The following is a 24,376-nucleotide window of genomic DNA, read 5'->3' as shown; positions in this document are numbered from 1 at the left end:
AAAATTATCTTCATAATACAGAGTAAAACTGGGCGTATCAAAGCACAAGCCATTTCCACAAAAGTATTTTAACTTTTTATTGGGGGGAAAACCCCAAACCCCTAACCCAAACAAACCTGTAGTTTTCTGCCCTCCAGAGCCCACCCCATCCGCAAATCACAATCGGTACAAACACATGCAATACTGTTTTTTTTTGTTCTCCACATTACTATCCAAAACACTTTTTACTGTTTAAAAGTCAGTCTCACAGAAAGTTTCCATTCAAGATTGATCTACAAAGCAGCTGCTGCTGATGCATTGTTTTGAAATAACTTACACAGGGCCCCAAACCTTGCTCCTTATATGACTCAAAAGGAGACTGTCCTCCTACCTAGCTGTATTTTCTCTTAAAGTTCAGTGTCACTGCTGGGAGAAGTTCCCCACACCCCCAAACAAGGCACACAGCTCACCTGGCCTGTGGCCTGCAGTTCTGAGGGGACTTTAGACAACTTCATCTCTCTCTTCCATCTCCAACAGAAGATCCCTTAGCTCGCTCTCCTTTACTGCAAAGCAAAGGTAATGCCACTTGAGGTTGTCAAAAATAGCCTCTGTAGAAAACTGGCCATGGCCTCTAGGAAACTTTGCATGAATAAAACCAGTGTAGCCTTTATTAAAAAAAAAATCACACGTGGAAGAAAAGAAGTCGGTACCAGTACAAAAAGACTGCAGGGCCTTACTGTCAGGAAGAAAGTATAATTAGAGGATGGAACTGGACCTCGGCATCCCCTCCCCCGCCCCCAGAACAGGGGTCTATACAATCCAAGTGCGTGTCCACTTTGAGAGTCTTGTGAAGGCAGCAGAGAAAAACCAGACACGGGACAGAAGGGAAAGCTGTGCGGTCACAATCGAAGCCATAGGGAGCCTGGGTGGCAGAGCGTGCTTCACAAACCAATGCCTTTCAAGTCGCAGGGGAGGGTGGCCTGCGTGGCCTGGGGGCTCTGGCAGCAGGGAAACTGGGCTCTGAAACAGTCCCTCAGCTCCCGGTTGAAGAGGAAACATACCACCGGGTTGATGCCGGCCTGCGCGAATGTCAGCCACACCGAGGCTGTCAGGTAGGCCTGCGGGACAGCGCCCGGCCGCACCAGGACGCGCAGGTAACTGGCCACTACATAGGGGCCCCAGAGGAGCAGGAAGAGCAGCGTGATGGCGTAGAACATCTTGCACAGCCTCTTCTCCGTCTTGAACTCCTCCAGCACCAGGAGGCGCCGGGCGCCGCGGCCCGGGCCTGCAGGCCTGATGCCCACGAGCGCAGGTGGCGTGGGCCCGCGACCGAAGCCCGCCGTCCAGTTGGCGGCCGCCTGACCGGTGGCACCCGGGCCGTGGAAGGTCCAGTCGTGGCTTACGGCGGGCACCAGGCGCGCGGGCCGCATCTTGCGGCGATCGTGGATGAAGAAGAGCAGGCGGAGGTAGACGAGGTGCGTGGCGCCCACTACCGCGGCCAGGAGCAGCAGGAAGCCTAGCGCACCCGGGGCGCCGTCGGGCCGCTGCTCCAGGGCGCACGGCGCGTCCTCGTCGTCCGCGCCACCGCCGTCCAGCACCGGCGGGAAGGCCGCGGCCAAAGCCAGCGCCCAGGCGGCGCACACCAGCATCGCGGCGCACGGCCAGCCGGCCAGGCGCTCGGCGTAGAAGCGGTGGTGCGCGATGGCCAGGTAGCGGGTGACGCCCACGCCCAGCAGCAGGAAGGCCGCGTGGAAGCAGAAGAGCGCGGCCAGGAAGGCCAGCAGCTTGCAGCCCAGTGCGCCCGGAGGCGTCCCCGCCGCGGCAGCCGCGCGCCGCGCCGCCAGCATGACGGCCGGGAGGCAGGCGAGCGCGCGCAGCCCGTCGGCCAGGCACAGGTCGAGCAGCAGGTAGTACGGCGCGCGGTGCAGGCTGCGCTCCCGCACGATGAGCAGCGCGAACAGCACGTTGCCCGCCAGGCTCACGCACAGCAGCAGGCTGAGCGTGGCCAGCCTGAGGCCCAGCGCGGCAGCCTCGGCCCCTCCGCCGCCGCCGCCCGGCTCACTAGCGTTCGCCATCGCGGCCGCGCTCCTCCCCGCCGGCCCTCGCCGCTCGCCGTAGGCCGCCCCGGGCCTGCGCTCCTCCACGCTAGCTCTCCGGGCCCGCGGGGTTGTCAGCCGGCGCCCGGCCGGCCCTGCCCCGGGGGCTCCGCGCGCCTCGGCCGCGCCGCCGCCATCTCAGTCGCGGTGCGCGCAGGAGGCGACGGCCACTCCCTGCGCCCTGGGCGCGGCGGGCTTCACTGCGGGCAGGCCCGCAGCCCCCCGCATGCTCCGCGTCCTCCTCCCGGTCCTCCTCCGCCGCCGCGCCTCTTGGCTCTGCCCCCCGCCGGGCCCGCCGCTGCCGCTGCCGCTGCCGCTGCCGCCGCCTTCGCCACCGCCTTCGCCGCCGCCGCCGCCGCCAAGCCCCCTCCCCTCCGCCGGAGCGCGCAGCGTGGCCGCCGCCGCCAGTCCCGCCGAGGCATCCCGCGCCGCACCGGGCCTGGCTGGGCTGGGGGCGCCGTTGCGACAGCCGGGAGGGGAGGCAGGGCCCAGGACGCGAGGTGGCGACAAGTCGCGTTTGGCCCCAGGTAAACGGGGGTCCGGCGGCGGCGGCGTCAAGCGCCAGCGCTGGGGTCACTGTGGCCGGGAGCTGGGGACACGGTGGGGTGGCAGGGTCTGGGAGGCCTGGGGGAAGAGGAGGCAGGGATGCCTGGGATGAACCTTCTGTTTGAAAGCTGGTAATGATGGGCAGCAACATAGCGGGGTGATCACAGAACACAGATACCCAGGTGAAGCCTAATGTGGGCGGCAGCACGTGGGGGGGTGGTGGTGGGGAGGGGTGGGAGACAAGCACCCCCTTCACCCATATCCCCAGAGACAACTGCAAAGTTGCTTCTATTCGAAAAGCCTACCGGTTACCCCAGGAAGCCTAGGTTTAGAGAGCAAGGGAGTCCAGAGCCAGGAAGTGGCCCAGCTGGGATCTCAGTTTTACTTAGTCCTGTCCCCAAGGCTGGACTTTCTGGGCCCTCAAGCATGCTTGCTCCCTAACTCTTGACTGGAACCAAACGTGTACCCCAGAAAGAAATCAGGCGTTTTCCTTAAATGAAGTATGTCTTTCTTGGGATATCTATTTCTTGGGCTAGTCTGAAATGACCAGTCCCACGTTCTGGCCAGTCTCCTGCTGGGCCCACTGTCCACACCAGCTTTTCAAAAGAGCCCTTATTCTTAAGGTTGTTGGAGCAGCTTGTCTACCTGTCACTGGCCTCTTCATTTGTTTCCTAGCATTTACAGTTTCCCATCATCTGGTTTTATTTCTTTTTAAAATTCTGTCCATCTGACTAGTCCCTAAATAGTGTGTGTGTGTGTGTGTGTGTCATTGCTAAACGTGGGAACCAGAATTAAGGGCTGTGTTGTTTTTCAGATATACCCATTAAAATTTTTACATGCATAAATGGGCATCTTGGTGGGCATCCCTAAGTTCACCATCCCAGAGAGCCTCAAGTTGTCCCAGGCTGAGTTGAGTCAAAACCTAGCCTGTGACAGATGCTGGAGAAGGAGAGAGGCAGGAGGGGAGCACACTGCTTACAGCGTAAGCACGGTTATATTGGCAGCAGGGTTTAAGAGGAATAACAACATCCTTGTGGTCCTATGCACCTGTGGCCTCAGCGCTCAGGAAGTTGAGTCAGGGGGGTGGCTAATTAGAAGTCAGTCTGGGCAACATCACAAGCCAAAGCCCAGGAGAGAAGAACCTGGAACTTAGTCCAGAGCCTAAGACTTTGCATCTGTAAGTCATTGGGGGTCCCCTTAAAACCCAGTTCTGACTCAGTAGGTCCAAAATGGGCCTAGATAGTAACACTTATATTGGTTGCTGGCTCCACTCTGAGTATCAAGGCCATGGAAGACAGTTTGGACACTTTTGCAAAAATCTCAAGGGGATGATTGTTTCTTGGTACTCCTAAGTGGTCAAGAGGAAGTGACTGGGCAGTCCTATAAGTATATGTGATAGCAAAAGAGCAGTGTGTTTGGGAAGGTGCACGAGCCATTTCCATCATGGAGGTGAGTGATTGCAGTATTGGTTATTGGCCCACAGGCTGGCTCTGTGGAAGTGTTCCCCTGCCCTCATGATCATATGCGCTGCAGACATCCCCAGCAGAGAGAGGGAAGGAGTGGACGTGTTCCTGGCATGTGGGTTGCCTGCCTTTGAGTAGCTTTCTGGAAGTCCCACACTATAACGAGCACAATGTGATGGACTCCTACTCTCAGCAAGAGAATGGGAAAGGGATATTTTTTCTTTGTTTAAAACCAGATGCATAGCCCTAGACAATGAGATTTTGCCACAGTGTGGGCTGTACTTGCTCAGAGAAGAAAATTCCTTACAGTCCATGAAGACACCATGACTGGGTTCTTTATGTTGATGTTAAAGGCAGCTTGTATATACCCAGATGTCAAATATTCGATTAAACAACAAAGTATTATTTAATGTCATTGCCATGGCCATATGTGGTATGTGTGGTTACAATTTCTACTTTGCAGGTAAAGCAGTGTGAATATATAGTGTGTGCATGTTCGTGGTGGGGATTGGACAGCCTAAAGTATGCTTCCTCTGGTTCTATAACTTTTCGGTTTTGAGACAGGATCTCCCACTCTTCTACTGGTGTGGAGCTTGCTAAATAGCCTGGGCTGCCTGGCTTACTAGCCAGGAGATTCATCTGTCTCCTCTTCCCTAGTTCTGAAGTTACAAGCAAACTAGGGATCAAACTTAGGTCCTTTGGCAAGGCAAGTACTGCACTGAGACGTCTCTCCAGCCCTAAACTCTGCCTCTGGCGATGAGATGGGAAAGCTAACCAGCAGTGCGCAGCAGGAGTCAGGACTGAGGATGATAGCCCCTTCAAAGGGGGAAGGATTTTTCAAAACATCCAGCCAACACTCAGGTTTTACTGACCGGTTCATGGCTGAGAGGGAAGTGGGTCCAGGTCCTTTCATTTCAGACCAGACCCTTCCCCACTCAGTTGGAATATCGATAGCATTTGTTGTGATGAATATAAATTTCCCAGCAAATCATTTAACCTCTCAAAATCTAGAATGTTAACATATACAAAATGTGGTATTGATTTTCTGGGGTCTCTGGGTCTTGTATATGAGGGAAAAAAATGGAATTTAAGTATGTCTGTATTCCCAAAGGGAGAGAGCTAATCTTCAGAGAAGGCCATGAGCCCCTGGGAGAGACAGATAGTTGATGGGTAGATAGGTAGATGATGTATAGATAGGTAGATAGACAGATGGATAGATGATACACGGATGGACGGACAGACAGACGGACTGTTATATAGTCTGATGAATTTCTCTTTGGGATCTGAGGTTTGGTTTAATCATTTGCCCAGGATCACATAAGCTCAGCAGCAGCAGGACATGTAAATCAGGGCTGTGGCAGCACTCACGCATCTCCAGCCTTCATTCTCAGCATTTGTTCAATAGATTAAAATAGATTAATACTTAAAGAAAAGCCATTAACATTTTATTGGCCGGGATCAACTTGTTTTCTTTTTACTTCAGACAAGACTTTCAAATATTTTCCAAGGCACCAAATTGAATATCTCTTGTTAAAGGCAAATGAAATTTTTTTCCAATAAATATTTCCATTTATAAGTAATTTTTCTTTTGTACATAGAGGAGTTGAAACCCCCTCCATCAGTTATGTTACATCTTTGATGCACATAATGTGACTGGTAATTATAAACCAGCTTGTTCAGAGAGACGAGTTGGCACATTTTGACACATGCAGCTGTGGCTATGGCTTCCATCACCGTGGAAGCCATCTTGACTAGTACTTCAAGTTTCTGTCTTGGAGAACATTGTATTGACAGCCCCATCTTGTCTCTGAGAAGCCGCAAGGCAGAGAGTCTGGGCCCATTGGACATTGGGTTATTAGAGCATAGCATTGGGCTGTTCTGTGGCAGTCAGCCATAACTTCACAAGTGTAAATAGGCATTGGAGTTAGATATACCCTGGCTCATACCCAAATCAGTCATTAACTATGTACCTCTGGGAAAGCTCTGTTTGCTCTGAGTCTCCAGACCTCTGAATCTCAAAGGCCTGCTGTGAGGAAGAGTCAGTTGGGTGAGACCTACTAATAGAAAGCAAAGCACAAGGTGTGTACATCGGTATCATGTGATGGCTGAAGATGACTGTGGGCAGATGTCTCAGCCAAGATGTCTCAGTTCAGGAAAGAACAGTGACTAAAGACAAGAACAATTTGATCCCTGCTGATGACATATCAGTGTCCATGCTTGCATACATTAGCTCGAATGACCATGTAGTGTAAAATATGTGCACCAGATTTATGGCACTCTTAAAGAAGCAAAAAACTGCCCTGAAACCTGGAACTGCATAGCCCACCAGCAGGGCAAAACAGCCACAGAGGCAGAAGTTAGGTTTATAAGAAGCAGTTATATTTCCCTTGATTTTATGGCTTTGCCATGAATCCATATGGATTTACTTCCATGTTTGTCATGCAAATATTGAAGGTATACGGTGTGACAAGGTTCTTTGAATTCGAGTTGGGGGTAGAGAATATACACATGGGTCAAGCTACAGTCAGGTAAGGGCACATAACCACACATAGCGATCACCAGTTTCATGTCACTGCTAAGTCTTGTTCTCTGCAAATTCATAGAGACGGGAGGACATGCGAAGAATGGAGCAGGGCTGGGAATGGCTATAGCATTTGTTCAAAGAGTAATGAAACTTTCCTGAAATTAGGTAATGGGGACAGTTGTGCAGTGAGTGGCCCAAGAGGACAGAATGGCAAATAATGCAAAATAAAACCCAATATGTATTAACGCAAAGCCATCTCTATGACCTTATTAAAGGATGGATAGTTGTCCAGAGTGATACAGACTTCTGCACTGCACATGGTTTTCTGAGTTAATGTCAGCCTGTGGGGTCTGACTTCTTGCACTGTCCTGGCGATGGCCACAGAAGTCACACTTGTTTTCTAGATAGCATAGGCTTGCCTATTGCATTGTATTTGTGGCGGGAGGATGCTGGTATGAGCTAGGGGGTGGGAGGGAGCACATAGAGGGTTTCAGTCAGCACCTTCCATCAGCCACACGCTTTGCTGTCATTGTCTATATGCAGGGACACACTGAGTGCTCTGTATGCATCGTCTATGTACTTCTATAACAGAGTGGCAATTATATACCCTAAGCTCAGACAGAACAGGGTAGCGGGGGAAGAATGTGGATATCCCAGTTCCACATAAAAATGGAGCATGGAGCATGGGTATTATTACCATGCATTATTGGTGCCCTCAGAGATCAGACGCTTTGGAACCCCTGGGACTGGACTTATGGGCAGTTGTCAGCTGCCAGATATGGGTGCTGGGAACTGAACATGAGTCTTCTGCAAGATCAAGGTACACTCCCAAACACTGAGCTATCCTTCTACCTCAGTTCCTTCTCAGTTATTAATAACTGACATATAATTGCAGGAAAACCATCAGCACAATGTATTAAATGGGCCAAGCCTCCTATTACAAAGTTGGGAAGGAAAAAACAGCACTGTGTTCTATGCATTTCCTAAATCACCTGAAAGACTCGAAGTCCCTGGTGTGCAGTTTTGTGTAGTGTTTTTTAGAGGCATTAGGTACCATTTGCAAAACACCCTCTTGCATCTGCATCTGACAGGTGGGAGCTTTTCTAGAAGGTACACTGCAGTGGGAAGGTACTTCAGTACTGAGAAGGATCATGAGGGACCAACAGGGATATGTTGTTGCCATCAAACTCCCACTGTTGATACGTGTTTAATGTATTAAATGCTCAAGTGACTTAAAGTCATGCCTCAGCACAAGGAAGAACCTTTCTTTACAATACTTTTTTTGAGATGTAATGTAATTATGCCATTTCCCCCCTTCCCTTTTCTCCCTCTAAGCCTTCCCATGTGCTACTCACTTACCTTGTTCTCTTTCAAATTTATGTCATCTTTGTCTTTAATTGTTAATATATATTTGTATAGATATACTTAATACATACAAAATCTGCTCAGACTGTATAATGCTACAAACACGTTTTGGGGGCTGATTGGTTCAGGGTTGAAGCCTCCTGAGCTTTCCTCCACGCATTGGCATGTCTACTCATGCTGGCCTTCTTTGGGTCATGGTTCAGCAGCCATGTTGGTGAGACTTCATGGTCGTAGATTCTCTTTGCATTCTGGGAGATGTACTCTTACAACAGACATCCTGGTCCTTTACCACTGATGATCTTTCTGCCTGCATTTTTCACAATGATCCATGAGCCTTGGGTACAAGGGTTGTGTTGTAGATGTATCAGTTGGGACTGGGCTCCACAGCTATGCATTTTGATTGATTGTAGTTTTCTATTATGGTCTTCATCATTTGCAGAGAGAAGCTTCCTTGATGAGCAGGGGTAAGAACTATACTTATCTGTGGGTACAAGGATAAATATTTAGAATGTAGTTAGAGATTATATTGGTTTAGTAAAGCGATGGTTGTAGATTCTTCTTCGTGACCCATGACTTCTCCAACAGCAAATTAATTGGAAAGGTTTTCAGACATGATTTCCCACTTGTTGAGTAAGTCTTGAATCTAACTAGAGAGCTGTTGGTTACTGCTGAGGTATGTGTGCCACTACTGCAGCCTATGTTTGTTATGCTGTTGTATGCAGCTATGCTGTTAACGTTGGTTACTGTGATTCATAGATGTCATAGGTGGGTAGGACTGTTGGTTGTCTCCTTCCTTTGGAAGCTTATATGATGCCTCCTGGTATCATGCGAGCTAATACTCAGGGAGGAAGCTCTTGGTTAGATCCACCTTGGGTCCTCTGGACACTATGCCTGAGGTATATGTTTTGGGAGTCTCTTAGACGACCTTAACAACTCAGAAGAGGGCCTCTCAGGCCTCATGTCAGGATCTTCGTTAGTCTATAGCTTTTGAAGAGAATGTTGCCAGCCAAGATGGGAATATTTCATTCAAACTTATATTTGTTTATGTATTCACTGACATGTATTTTCAGGTAGTTATTAACATTATTTCTTATGATCTTTTCAGATATCTTTACTATTTTACCTTCCTCCCACTTTTGTATGGATTTATTTCCTTCACTCTTCCTAGTTAGAGCCCTCCTCCATTTCCTCACTCCCCCATCCGAACATCTATTTCTCATCCTGCTCCCCCCCACACACACAGTGGCCCCCCCTTTACTTACTTGGGCTTCTGCAGTTATTCCAAGTAATGTGCTCACCTCTGAAGATTTGGAGCTAGGATCCTCCTTTCAGGTGGCCATTCTTCTAGTTTCCCTTTCACTCATGAGCTGAGTGGCTCCCTCTAGTGGTTGAGCTAGCTAGGGTTGTAGTCCTCAGTTTGACTTTTGAAGGATCTAGCAGGATGTGGGTGCTGCCCTGAGGTTAGAGGATTAAGGTTTCAAACCTTCACCTAACTGTCCTCCTGAGGTGCTTGGAGCTAGCCATAGATGAGACCTCACGCCCTGCTGCTGCCTTCTCCACTTACTCAAAAACCAACTAGGAGCTGGGGAGACAACATGATTGGTGAAGTGTGGGAAATGGGAAATATAAAAATAGAACCAGAACATTGCCGCACTTGTGCCTCTGCTCCGGTGGCCTGGATGGCCATGCACTGGCAGGCAATGACTGACCTGTTTTTATCTCATGGAGATTCTGACTCTGAACTCCATGATCTCTCCACTCAGCTCATTAGGTTCCCACTGGAGAGTCGCTAACACGACAGCCCCGTGCTTCAAACCCCCCATGGCCTTTGTGGAACACCTCAGGCAAACCCATGCTTGGCCGCCATACCTTTCTTTCTTGAACCCAGACGAGCCACCTCATGAAGGAAAACGCAACACAAGCTTAGTTCAGAAACAATGGTAACTCAATCTCTGGGCGCACCAACTAAAACCTAATCTTGTAAGCCTTATTAAAATCTGATCTCTCCAATGGTGGATCCCTGTGGGTCCACCATGATACTAGGAAACTCTCACAGCTACATCTTACCCCTTTGCTGTCCCAGTTCCAAAGAGAACCTGACTCCCCTTCCTCTCTTCTTCCCTCCAACCTGGAACTCCTGCCTACTTGCCCAGTGATTGGCTCCTTTATTCATTAGGAGATTGGTTCACAAGAACAGCACCACAACAGTAAAGTGCTTGTCTTGTAAACAGGCAGAGCTGAATTCGAGTTCAAGGACCCATGTAAAAAGCCGAGCATGGTGGTGTGTGCTTATAGTTGCAGTGATGTGGAAGCAGAGATGGGCTCACTGGCTAGCCAACCTAGCCTGACCCAATGTGGCAACTCCACATCAATAGGAGTGTTGTCCCAAAAAACAAGGTAGGTAGCACCTGAAGAATACACACACACACACACACACACACACACACACACACTCACTACACACAAAATTAAATAGTGCACTGAATATTGTAGTTGTGTTCATTTTCTAAGGTGTAGCTCTTGAGGCATATTCCTTTAAAGTACTTTAAGGTATAGAACTGAGAGGTCTATCATTCAAGGTGCATCTACTACTTGTTGATTTTTCTAGATTTGTGTCCCCTTAAGCCTTCCAGTATTGGAAACTTGTTGGATCCATGGTGTGGTGGCATGGGAGCTAGAGTGGAGGCCTTCGGAGGTGGTGCAGTGTAGGACATGCTCAGGCCTACACTGAAGGTGCTTGGGCTTGTGTCTGCATGGCCTACCTCAGATCAGGCAAGGCCTGATTCGGCAGGACAGGCACTAAGCTTCCGCGTCTCGGAATGCCTCCGATGCCACCTTGCCCCCACTCTCCCTCCATTACTCTTGTCTAGTCTAGACTGCTCTCTGCTCAGCTGCTGCCTCATTCCTTCCATAGCATTCTGTACCCCTACTGTGTGTCAGCACTCCCAGGCAGCGTAGCTCACATCTTTCTCTTTCCCATTAGCTGCATATTCATGTGCTCTGTGTATGTCAGTTGGGTCCTGAGAAAGATGCTTTGGGGGTCAGCATGTTAAGATTTTAGGCATCTGGAAATGGTATATTTTGCTTTTGTATCCAATAGCATAGCTGACAGAGATCTACAAGGCTGGAAGTAACTAATACGGGCAATTTTTCAGATGCTTATGTGCCATTTCTATATATCCTTTACTGATGAACTTGTCCATTCTTTGTCCATATTTTCTAGTAGGCTGTGTATTTATTACTGATTTTTGAGAGCTGGTACTCTTGAAGGCCACCGTAGTTTTAGATGCTGCTTATATCATAGATGTAGCTTTTGTGGCTTGATATTGAACTGCCTTAAAGTTCCTTTTAGGTAAGCAAAACCCAGTTGGTACTGTCATGGTGTTCTTTTTCTGGGCAGTCACTGGATATTCCTGGCCTAGGACTACGTGTACAGGAGAATGACTTATGAATCTTAGGAGTGGTTTTTCCTAATAAACACACTTCATGTTTAAAAAAAAGTGTGCATATTTTCTCATTGTATGAGTCTTTTGTTCCTTATTGTGTTTTGACACATTTCGTTCATGTGTGTATGTGTGCTGCACATGCCACACGGCCATACATGCCATGTGTGGAAGTCAAAGGACAACTTGCGGGAGGCGTTTCTAACATTTCCACCTTTTCTGCTTCTTGGTGACCAGAGTTAGATCACCATACTCGGCCCCACGTGTCTTTACCCCCTGAGCTGTCATGCAAACCCCTTTAGTGCATTTTAAAAAAGCAAGGGATTTTAATTTTTTATCGTCTCATTTTTTTAGTTTGATTATTAAAGGGATTGTAGTTTTGGTGAATTCTTGCCTATACCACATCACTAAGATTTTTCTCCTATATTTTCTTCTAGTAGTTTTATTATTTTTGATTTTACATTCAGCTTTTTTTTTTTAATATTTATTTATTATATGTAAGTACACTGTAGCTGTCTTCAGACGCACCAGAAGAGGGCATCAGATCTTTTTATGGATGGTTGTGAGCCACCATGTGGGTGCTGGGATTTGAACTCATGACACTTGGAAGAGCAATCGGTGCTCTTACCCACTGAGCCATCTCTCCAGCCCCTACATTCAGCTTTTTAAAAAGATGTTCCACATTTAATTAAGCTTTACAGATAGTCTGACGTGCAGTCAAAGGTTCTCCCTCAACCCTGTACAGATATACAGTTGGTCCTGCACCCTCATTAACCTTATTGATTACTCAGTTGCTTCTATATCTCTGTCAAAAACTAATTGTCCATACATCTGTGGGTCTATTTCTAGACTCTCTCCTCTGTTCCAGCCATCTCTCTCAGGATCTCAATGCAACGTTGCATTGATTATTGTGGTTTTACAATGAACCTCAAAAAGGGACCCTGCTGTTCTTCCAGTGTTATTCTTTTTTCCAAAATTTGGCTATTTCTGAGTCATTACCATTTAAATATGTGTTTGAGAATAAAGTTACCAACTTCTGCAAAATATGCCTGCTGAAATTTCAACTGGGATTATGCAATGAATAATTAAAGTCTTCAGAGCTCTGTCTCCTCCCGATCAGGGCGGAGCTTCTCACTTAGTGAACTGTTTAGTTTTAACTGTCACCTGAGATGAGAGTCTTGATGCAGAATTTTCTAGATCAGATTGGCTTGTGGGCATGTCTGTAGGGAATCCTCTTGATGATGTTTGAGATGGGAAGGCACCCCTTGAATGGTGGCTGGGTTGTGGACGTCAAGGCAGGTAGCTAGCTGAGCTGCAGAAACAAGGGACCATGTACTCTCTCTGCTTGACTGTGGGTATGACACTTTTAGTTCCTGCTTAGACTTGCTTGTAGTAATCGACTATAACTTAGAATTCCGAGCCAACTGAACCCTTCCTCCAACAACTTGCCTCCTATCAGGATGTTTTACCGTGGCAGCAGAAATAAAACCAGGACATTTGGGTCACCCTTAGATCCTTTTCAGAGATCTATATTTATTTGTTCATGTATATTGTTTGTCAGTTATCAGCATCTCATATTTTTAAATTATTATAAATAGCATTTAAGGAACCTTCCCTTCCAGGTAGTATAAAAATTGGATTGAATTTTGTAAACTGTTCTTGTGGTTTGCAACTTTAGCCCTATGGGGAAGTCCCATCCAGTTTACATATAGATTATTATCTGCAACTGAAGATGACTTTAACTTTTCTTCCAGTCTAGGGATTATCTTTCTCTTTCATAACACCATTGACTTGGAGATAGGCTCCAAAATTATATTGAACAAATGATGAAAGTAGACTGCCGAGGTCTCCCTCTCGTATCAATGGGGAGGTTTGGCATGTCACAGTTATGTATAATAGTAACTGTGAGTCTTTGTAAATGCCTGCATGTGAGCAAGTTCCCTTTCACTCTGACTTTGCTGGGAGTTTCTCCAGCTTTTTAAAGTTCGGGTATAAATGTCAGATTTTACAGATGTCTCTTTGCACCTAATGGCGTGGATCTACCTATTTACATAATTATGCAAGTTACCGTTATCCTTTCAGAGTAAGTCTGACCTAATAAGGAAGTCGTGAATATAAACGCAAGAATTCTAAAGAAAATGTTAATAAGTGTAACTAACACAAGCATATCTTTCCCCAATATACTATCTTTAGTGGTCATTAGGGGCTTCCACACAGTGCGCCCGTCCAGAGCTTCCCAGCCCTCAGCTGCCTTCTGTGTGTCTATGAAATCAGCATTGATGTCACCTGCCTTAACTCTGACATGTCTCTTTGGTTTTTTCTAAGTCCTGTGACTAGAACTTAATCGATTTTTTAAAGCCTTGAAGAATTACACATTAGTTTCATTGACTTCCCCCATCCCCTGGTGTTGGGTTTTTTTGTTTTGTTTTGTTTTATTGTTTTCTGCCCTGACCTTAGTTTTCTTTCTCCTTAATTTGTGGTCAGTTTTGCTTCCTAGTTTAACATGGGCACTGGATCCCTTGACTGGAGGCCGCCATTCTGATTTGTGTGCCCCAGACTGTCCTCTCTTGTTTCCGCAGCATCCCATGAATCCATGAATTGTGTTTGTGTTGTTGTGGCCACTCATTGCAGAATGCTTCAATTTCCCTTTGGATAATTCCACTCATCAGAGAACATACTCATGTGACTCAAATTCCATTAAATTCACTGACACTAGTTTAATGGCCTGGAATATGCTGTGTCTTGTTGGTTAAAACAAATAAACTGAGTCCTCACAGTATAAGAACTCTGCAACTTGGGGAGACAGTCTCTTGGTGAACCTGGAGTTCATCAGTTTGGCTGGGCTGGGTAGCCAGTGAGCCCTAGGGGTCAGCTATGGTTCCTCAGGTCTGAACCCTGCTTTTGCGCTGGCCATTAGGTTCTTATGGTGCACAGCAGGCACCAACTGTGCTGTCTCTCCAGCCCCCCCAAATGTCTTAGTATTGTTCTGTTAACGGTCTCTTTTAAATATTGTAAGGTGTGTTCTATTGTTTAGTGTATAATTTATCTTGGTGAGCTGTTATAATATCTATTCTGTGATATATATATATATATATATATATATATATATATATATATATATATATATTAGACAGAGATAGAAAGATGAGATAGATGAGATAGATATATCAGCTAGGTGTGTTAGCTGGTTTTGTCATTCATTCCTTCTATACCTTTGCTGATCTCCTACCTGTTACCAGCATGGGAGGCCCAAACCCCAAACAAAATTGTAGGTGGCCTGTCTGTTTTCATGCCCATCTGGCATCGCGTCATGTGTCTTAATTGGCTGCTTTCATTGCTTTCACAGTCTCTTTCTTCATTCTTTTCCTTTCAGTTTATTCACATTGTTGTGTTTGAAGTATCTCTTGTAAATAGCATTTTGTTGAGTCATGATTATTTTAGTGTGTGTGTATGTGTATGTGTGTGTGTGTGTGTGTGTGTGTGTGTGTGTTGAACGTGTGTCTATGTCTCTGTGTGTGCATGAATGTGTGTGCCTGTGGAAATATTTGTGTGCCATTACTCCCCAGACACTGCTCACCTTGGTTTACTGACATGGAGTCCCTTGCTAGCCTGGAACTCACCAAGAAGGCAAAGCTGGCTGACCAGAGAATCCCAGTGTCCACTCTCTCCCCCTCTGGACTGGTTGGCAGTGTTATTCCAGACAGCTGCCCATGCACCCCTCCCCCACTGGGATCACAAACAAGCCACCACTCTTTTTTCTCTGCCTGGGCTCTGGGAACTGAACCCACACTTGCAAAGTGAGCACATTACCTCTACAGACTTCAGTTTCCTCAGCCCCGGTTTTGTGTTTTTTTTTTGTGGTTTTTTTTTTTTTTTTTTTTTTTTTTTTTGTTCAATTCGTGCTATTGCTGTCTGGGTTTCAGCATCTGAGTTCCCTCCTGGTGTTGCTGGCTTGCGTAGCTGCACAGTGACAGCTGTGTCCTTTGTATTTGGCTGGCGTTGTTGTCTGTGAGCGTCCTCCCTTGCCAGCTCCTCCTTTCCTGGTGCTCTGTCTAGAGAAAGCCCTTTCTTGAGACTCTTTCTGTGCTCAGGGGCATTTCTGGGTGCCAGTGTCTCCCTCTCCGAGTGTGGGCCATGATCTGCACAGGAAGACCTAGGAAGCGTCCTCCCGGTGTGTCAGGCTCCAGCAGCTGCCTGCATTCTGCCCTGCTCACTGTCATCTGGTGGTTTAGTGACAGCAGTAAGGGACGGACGGTCAGAGTGCTGGATGGGAGGAACCGCGAAAGTGTGCTCGCTCTGACTTTCTGAGAGCGATGTCCTTGCTTTTGTAACTGAGCAGTGTTTGCTTAGCACGGAGTCCAACATGGACCGTCTTGCTTATCTTCTCATTAAGTTGCAGACATTGTCCTACTATTCTGTCTTTGTACCCAAATTGTTTTCTATGAAAAGATCTCTCTAACTTTGCTTATTCTTTTCCTCATAATTTTTTTTTTTTTTTTTAGTATTGAGCAACTTGATTATACTGTCTTGGTGCGCTTCTTTTTTTCTTCCTTTGTCTGTGCTTGGGCTTCATTGAGATTTTTAAACATTAATTGATTTTTTTTTAACATGCTGAAAACATAATGCAATTTTCAAACAAGTCTATAAGTGGACCCTGAATATATATTCCCCATTCCCCTTTCAATGCCAGGCAAACACGGAGCCATACCATCAGGTCCTAATAGAGATTGTATCTGTGGGTTGATGACATGCAAACAATCTTCCCGTAGCAGGTGACTCAAGTGAGTTTATGATACATACCAACTTGCTTTAACTTGTAGTCTGATGGGTGCTAGCTGTACTGTGTATTCAGCGGGTGGGTGTCCATAGTACACCGCGTACAGAGCTTACCTCGTTTCTCAGAAGACGTGGAGATGCTTTCAGGGGATGGAAGGGTGTAGAGGAATGGGCAAGTGTTAGGAAGACAGGCTCAGAAGTAGAGTTTACATAGGACTCCAAACTCAGGTTTGCATGCTTGTGTGATAAGCTCTCTCTTACCCCCTGTGCCATGTCACCAGCACTATTAGGGTGTAGATGAGGCTAGCCTCCAACGCGTGATGCTCCAACCTCTGCTTCTTTAGTATATCCTTCTGGCATGCACCACAAAGCCACCAGTCTTACTTATTAAAATAGTTTGGGTTCCCAGCACAACTGAGCTGAAATTGCTTCCCACCGTATCCCTGATGCCATGTCTTACGCAATCCTTTGAGGTGCATCCTTTGAGATAACTGCTACTGCAGCATCGACACACATCACCTTGCCGCCACCTACGCTTGGCTCTTGGTTTTAACTTCTGTTTGTTTTAGCAGATCTGAGATGACACACGCCCACTATTGTGGTAGCACAGAGAACAGTATCAATACCCTAAAAGTCCCCATGTTCTACTTGTCTGCCTCTCTCTTCCTTCCATGAACCGCTGGCCCACTGGTCTTTGTCTCCATAGTTTTTTTTCTAGAAACATTGTGGGTTTGGATTCATACAGTATGTGGCCTTTTCAGATTGGTTTATCTCAACTAATAAAGCATACCTAATGGTTCTTCTGTGTGTTTTAATGGTTTAATAACAGGCACACTTCTCTTTAATAGTACTATTCCACTGTCAACTCACCTGCTAAAGGCCACCTTGGTTTCACCTGAATTATGGCAGTCCTGTGTACAGCTGCTGTGGATGTTTGTCTATGTATTTGTAACTCATAAAGAACTGGGGTGCTATTGCTTGGTCTTCTGGGATGAGGACTCCTTGCTTGTAGGGCGCTGATGGGTTCTGTCACGTGGCTGTGCCATTTAGCATCCCCAGCAATGACTGTGAAGCCCCGCTGCTCCATATCCGTGCCAGTATTTGTCTGAGACTTTGGCTATTCTAATGAGTTGTGACACTGTTGTTTTACTCTCCTGATGACACAGACTGCTGAGCATATTTCTGGATGCTACTTGCTACCTCTATGTCTTTGGTGAGATTTCAAGATCTGTTTTATTCTTTTTCTATTCAAGTCATTCATTTTCTTGTTGAGTTTAAAGTGTTCTTTATATATGTTAGAGCTGTTCCTATTTTTATTGTATTTATTATTGTTCTTAGTATCTGAATAAGGAATTTGTTGAGACCTTAGCATAGCTAGGGAAAAAGAACACAAAAACATTTTTCTTCCTTTTTTTGTGGGAGAGATGGAGAAAATATTTTCTTCCTGGAAAAGGAAAAGAATGATTGCTTTTCTAGGTTGTTTTGATCCAGAAAGATCTTAAGGCTGTCTCTTATAAATAGCTTGCACTCCATGTTTCTCAGCTGTTGATGAAGAGTGGAAACTGCCACTCAGCTCAGCATCCTCTCCCCTTCTATGGTCCTACCAGGACTCCAGGGCTAACATCAAACCTGTTAGCACCTCACCTCAACTTCCAGACAGCTATTCTGGCATGGATAATTCTATTCAAAGCAGTTGATAATGCTGCTGAAGACAAGGATGCCCCTCAGTGGGCAGTGGACAGGGAGGCTTTATTCTACTGCCTGGCTCCGGCTCTCCCAGCCCTTCCCAGTGCATCGATAAGTTTATGTTACAGACTCATTTTCATTTTATGTCTTTTTATTTACACACCAATTTTTTTCCGCAAGTAATTTTAATTCTCTGTTTTATGAGAGAGGGGCTCTGTGTCTGAGCATTCCTGTATAAAAGAAAGAAAATGATTGTTTTTAATGCAGATTTGAAGGAAATATAATAGATTTCAGCTACAACAATTTCTCCCCATTTAGAAGAGATGAACACCTAGTTAGATGAACAATGTCATTCCTCCTATAATCGGAATACATCCTGTTTCCATGACAACCTGTACTTACCAGATTGCCTGGTAAAAGAAGTATTTTGATTCTGTCTTTGATAAAGGACTTGACCACGCTCTTCATTTCGACAATTCTATTCTATTCAGGGCTTCCCCCCCCTCCTCCTTTAACATGGGGCGCTTTTGAGAGGTAGGGCCCGAAGCCCATTTTAGAGATAAATTTTCTTCAGAATGAAAGGAAAGGCCTCCCTAGCCAAATGCTGATGAGCATAGGAACCGAGGCCTCTGCCATGGGTCGGGTCATAGTCATTTTCTGGTGTCTTCCTATTAAATTAAGTCAACAGCCACGATGCTCTAACTTATTAATGCGCTGTTTGATCTGCAGAGGAACGAGTCCACTGTTCATTTCCATCTGAACTTTCTAAACAGGAGGTGCCTCTCTCCACTGCTGATTTCTGTCCTGACTTTATGGATGGATGGTCTGTCCTCTTACAGCCAAGTCCTGTTCTTACAAGGAGAGCACTGTTAATGATTTTCTCTCAAAATGAAAAATAGGGAATTATTTGCATCATTAACTATGCTTTTTCAAAATTTGAAAAAATAATGGTACTACATTTTATCGACAAGATTATGTTGAATGTAACATAAAATATTTAAGTTCAATATGGTAAGAAAACATGATCCTTAGACCTTTTAGGAATGGTAGGAAATGAGCAAAAATGGGGGAGAATCCAGTCTAGTTTTGAGGGTTCAAGTGAGTTTGGGAAGGACAAAGTAATTCTGTGGTATCCCCAGATCATTGTCAGTGAAAGCAGTTGCTTAGAGTCTGAAACACTCAATCCACTCACCAGATGGCCAGCAGGTAAAGTTGTCTATTAGACCTCATGCTTTGTAACAGACCTCCTCTGTCAACAGACCTCCTCTGTCAACAGGTATTAGCCTCTGAGAGTGAGTTACTGACTAAAAGTACTAAGAAACTTTTAAAGTAATGCTACAGCAGCATACAATGTAACAATATGTATATGCTGTGTAACAAATGAAAATAAAAACAAGTGAAGCATCACCTGGCCCTCTGGATCTGTCATTTCTACTGATAATTTGTCCCATTTCAGGAGACTTGGAAACTATAGAGATTCCCCCTGATGACAACTTCTTCACGGTTCCTAATTAACTGTTGGCCCCTACAATGTGCTTTGTTTTACAGTCCTGAAAATGTTATACAAATCTCTCTCTCTCTCTCTCTCTCTCTCTCTCTGTCTTCATTTTAAATACTGTTTTATTTTTCTTTACTTCTTGATTGCCCATCAGTTGGTAATGAGTTCCCCACCTTTAGTATACTTAACTCTTTAGAAATAAATGACTGGTCTGGGGATATGGCCCATTTGGTTAAGTTCTTAACACAGAAATATAAGTTCTGAATCCTCAGCACCCAGAGAAAAATCTGGCCACAAAAGTGTGATCCTACTTCTGAGGAGGAAGAGATGGGTCCTTGGCAGAATAAGTAAGACCATGTTCAGTGAGAGACCTTATCTCAAAAAGTTAAGTGGACTGGACTGAGAAAGGCACCTGTTTACCTGAGAAAGGTAGCCTGTTTTTTCACAATACATTAACATATTCACACAAGACACAGAACACACACACACACACACACACCACATTGCCTCAGAGAGGGGAAAAGAGAGATATGCGAGATAGTTATTTAACAGAATAGTTCAACAGGTGCTGTTGTGATGGCATCTTCCTCCTGCAGGGGTCACTCTTCAGGCTTTTGCCAAGTTTACATTCACATAACTTTAGTATTTTTTTTTTTTTTCTTTAGCTCTTCAGAGGCAAGCTCTCAGAGGCTTCAGCTAACTGAGGCTTTGAAAAAATTAGCTGGTCATTTCCTAATGTGCTGTGCTACTTCCAGATATGTTTGCCTAGTAAGTTTATATGTTTTGTAACAAGATTTATGTTCTCATGCTGTTATGTTCTCATGAGGGGGACCTGATGGTGAGCGGCAAGCCTGCTTCTAACCGATCAGCCGATCCAAATCTTCAAGGGCAGGCTCCTGGGACATAACATTCAATGCTCAAACCAGACAATCCTAGGCAAACGAAATGGTTGTTCTTTGTATGCAGACTTTACCAACTCCCCCAAGAGCAAAGGAGACCACTTCCTCCCATCATCCAAGACTATGGAAGGCTGGCTCCAACAGCAACTGTCTAAGGGAACAGTGACTTTTCAGTCATAGCAAAGGTCCTCTCTTTACTTGGAGTTCCTAAGGCTAGGCATGTGACTATTATTTCTAAAATTGTTAGGGCTCTGTTTTTCAAACAACAAATGCACAGTTAATTCCCAGCATCCCTTTGGCCAGCGTAAAGTGTCCTGAGGTTCTTTGTGTCCCTTATTGGCAGTGATCCAAATCTCTTTGTATCTTGCACAATGGAACTTTTCCTGACCTTCAGAGGACAGTTAAGAGATTGTGAATGGTGAAAAGGAAAACTCTCAGGCAGTTCTGAGGAGATGTAAGGGCCACAGGGTGAGCAGGCCAGCAGGTCAGGAGATCTGATTCTCCTGTGAGAGTTGGGCTGTGGGAGTGGGGAGGGACCAGACCTGTGCCCAGGAGCTCACGTTGAGGCTAAGCTTAGATACATGGCAGGAATAGGAGCGGGCTTGCTGGGGTCGCATACACTTTCAAATATATTCAATATAAATATACATATTTCCAAGAATATGTAAATAGAGGTATGTTTATGAACCTCTATTTATACACACACGTGTATGTATCCACATACATTTGGAAATAGATTTCCAAATGTATTTGGAGAAGTGGGAGGAAGTGTGGGGGATTCAGGCACAAGACTGGAGACTTCAGACCTCAGCCTGTGAGAGACAGCCGCTGGAGCCTTGAACAAAGAAGGAATAAAACGAAGCACATTGTTGGGGCCAACATGCTGTCCACAGACAAGAGGAAGAGTGGACACTGGAAGGCAGTCCAGTCCACGACTTGGGTACCCTTGTCAGTTCCTTACCAAATCTCACTGGTGTGCCAGCAGGTGGCAGACCTGTGCAGGGTGCTGGGACACAGACATGGGACCAGATCTTCCAGTGTGTGTGTGGTGGAGTGCATGGGGTGTTCTGTAGATTCACAAAGCTTGTGACATAGTCTCTGAAAGAAATAATCAGGAGGGAGCACTTTACGTTCACGTGGAGGCTTGGGGCAAGAATCAGAGCCAGCTATGGAGCAGAGGAACTCATTTCTATATTGGCTGGTCAATAAAGAAACAGATACACAGTTGCCCTGTGGCCCTAGAGAAGTTCTGAGGACAGGAAAAGAGGCAGCTCTGTGAAGGGCAGGCATAAGGATCTTAGGTCCTGTTGGCTGCCAGAAAGAGTATTGCTTGTCCTGAGAGTAAGGAGAAGTCTGAAGAGTCTGGAGGGCATGATGGGATCAGTGTTTGGAGACTGGGACCTAGGCTACTGTGTCCACTGTTTAGAAGACAAGGCTGGAGAAAGGGAGGCTGGCTAAGAGTGTGAAGCAGCTGCCCATGATGTCCTTTGCTGAGATTCAAGGAATGAGGAGCAGGGCTGGATGGCACCTCATGAAAGAAGGAAGACCAACTCAGAAGGGATGGGGAAGACAGGACAAGGCCCACAGAGGGCAAGTGGGTGGCTGTGGAGTTCCGAATGCCCTGCCGCAACGCCGCCTTTTCTATGCTCAGTGACTGATAGACTGCACATTTCGTGGCAAATGCTTGTCCAGTTGTGCTGCGACCTTTACCTATCTTTTCATTTGCAGCTCAGAACCAACCCCTCGGGAGCCATTAGATCCTGGGTCAGTCACACTGGCTGGACTTTCTTACTGTGTGCAACATATAAAAGAGGGCAGTCCTACCAAAGACAGCTCATCACACTATCTCCTTGTCTTGGGTGAGGAATTTGGGGCATAGCAGATAATGTCCATGAATTGCAGTTAAAGCCTTGCTCAGACTCAGGCAAATAAATTGCTTTTAAAGTACACTGCAGCCTCCTCTCACCCTGCTAGAGTCCCAGACTAGTTTCATGTTTCCCCTCCAAGCCATGGTTTTAGGATTGAGCAGTGGCTTCCCTGGAGGCTCTATGCAGGTCTGTACCCCAGGCTTGTGCCTTCTAGCACCTTGTGTCTGTAGCCTGAGGTCTGCCACCTAGTGGCCACAGACATCCTTTTCCTTTGGAGTCCTAGGTGGAAGACAGGCAGGCTGGCTTATTTATAGCACCACAAACTGTAAACAGGGAAACTTGTCAGTCTCAGAGAAGGAGCCCAGCAATGTAAACAGCATATTGCACCCATCCGACAAACATTTAGCAAGTGAGTGCAGATCCAGCCGTATACTTACATGCACCCTGGTCACTGCAACACAGGTTTCTCCTGTGTATGCTGTTCACTGGTGATCTCAAGAGCCTAGGATGGCGGCATTTGCTTAGCAGATCTGCTGCATTCATTGGATGGAACGCTGGCAGCACCTCTGTGAGTGCCCTGTCATGTGTGCATTTTCTTGATTCATGATGGCATGCGGGATCTGGACTGTTGGATCTGGACTGGCCCGTTTCTCACCTATGGAACCTTGGCACATGTGATGCACATTTTCTGGACTCAAAGTTTAACTGCTATCTATGATCTACTCTGTGCTGTTTAGTATGTAGCATTGCCACTATATGGACACATGGTAGAACTGTCTCCTCTCAAAAAAAAAAAAAAACAAAACAAAACAAAAACCAAAACAAAATAAAAAACAAAAAGACAAACCACCAACAAAAACAAACAAAACAAAACAAAACAAAACAAAAAAACCACAAAACACCAGGCATTTACATCCATGTTCTGGCTTTAAAGTATAAGGTTTGCTCTCCTCTGCTGTGGAAGCGCATAAATAAAAGGAATGTCCCTAGCTTGCCCTGAACTATATACGTATGCACAGTCTTTCTGCACATCCTTCAATCCTTCATTGTTTAAAGGAGGGGACTGAGTTAGCTAGCATCCTTGTCTTCTCTTCCAACTCCAGCATTCTACTGTTTCTGTGCCTCCCAGGGAGCCGGATATGAGTGGAAGAGAGAGGACCACTTGTTACTAGGCAACCAGCACCCACCTCACCCATGTTACCATGGTGATGATGAAAGTTGGGCTGATGGGATTACCAGCTCCTGCTAATTGCACATGAGCACTCAAGGTCTCTTCTCTTGCTTGCTCGCTCACTGGCATCGACTCTCTTGTTCCTCTAGGCACCACAGAGAGAGCTTCTCTCTCATCTATGGTTCTCCTGGGGCATCCCTCAGACAGTAATGGAACTGGAAATGGAGCCTGGCTGTGCCTCCGAGTAGCTGTGTGACCTTGGGCAAGTTACCCAGCTTCTCTGGGCCTCCATTTCCTCTTTTGGGAAATGAAGGGGTTGGAAGGCTGATCCCCTTCGAAGGTTCTTTGCAGCTCTCAAATCCTTTGATGCCTCCGGAACATGTCAGGGGAACAGACCACACTGTTACCAGGCAACCAGCAGGCACCCTGCCCAAGTTGCCTTGGTGACTGGATGCTGGAGGGGAGGGGAGGCTCTGCTGCGGCTAATTGCTTAATTATTTATGAGTGCCTCAAGTCCTTTCTGTTGTTTTTGTTGCTAGGGGCTGTGGGGTCACCTTTCCCTCCCTCCTGCCATCCCAAGGCATCTGCATTGTGTGTTATGCAATGAGAAAGCACCTTGACCTGGACATCAAGGAACCCACTTTCTAGTTCTGCCTTTGTCATGTCCTAGAGTGGTGGCCTCAGGTAAGTCACTTCACCTCTCTGGGCCTCGAGCTTCCTTTCTCTCAGCCTTGTGTTTGTTTAGGGAGCACAAAGGGCCCTGTCTACTTGGAGGCTCTGACTCCTGCCGCCTACTTGTGAAGTGGGGAATCCAAGTGCCATGTTCCTAATGTGTCTTCGCTGAAGTGTCATTTTGAAGCATAATGAGAATCAACAAGTGTTTGGTGGGGAGGGGACAGAAGTGCTCAGCGGCCTCTCCATCCTTAACCATGGCGACTGAACTCTTTGTTAACCTAAGGACATTTCTATTTTTACTCATTGTGTGTCACCAACTTCCCAAATGGACCCTAGACCTTCACAATATGAGATGCAGCCGCAGTTAGGCCATTGAAATAGAGACAG

General features: G+C 46.3%; 1 protein-coding gene across 1 annotated transcript; it reads right to left on the bottom strand.

Moving 5' to 3' along the window:
• Nucleotides 1–828: 828 nt before the first annotated feature.
• Nucleotides 829–2,360, bottom strand: Gpr27 (G protein-coupled receptor 27). The gene has a single exon (XM_052174425.1). It carries the CDS (start codon nt 2,052–2,054, stop codon nt 921–923), a length of 1,134 nt encoding a protein of 377 aa, XP_052030385.1. The 5' UTR covers nt 2,055–2,360; the 3' UTR covers nt 829–920.
• Nucleotides 2,361–24,376: the final 22,016 nt, after the last annotated feature.

The sequence above is a fragment of the Apodemus sylvaticus genome, chromosome 2, assembly GCF_947179515.1.
Source record: "Apodemus sylvaticus chromosome 2, mApoSyl1.1, whole genome shotgun sequence".
Lineage (NCBI taxonomy): Eukaryota > Metazoa > Chordata > Mammalia > Rodentia > Muridae > Apodemus > Apodemus sylvaticus.
The sequence above is the reverse complement of the archived record's forward strand: the minus strand, read 5'-3'. Positions and strand labels throughout refer to the sequence as shown.

What these genes read in the sequence shown, in the direction of transcription:
- Gpr27 (XM_052174425.1), bottom strand. Translation starts at nt 2,054, where the DNA reads ATGGCGAACGCTAGTGAGCCGGGCGGCGGCGGCGGAGGGGCCGAGGCT.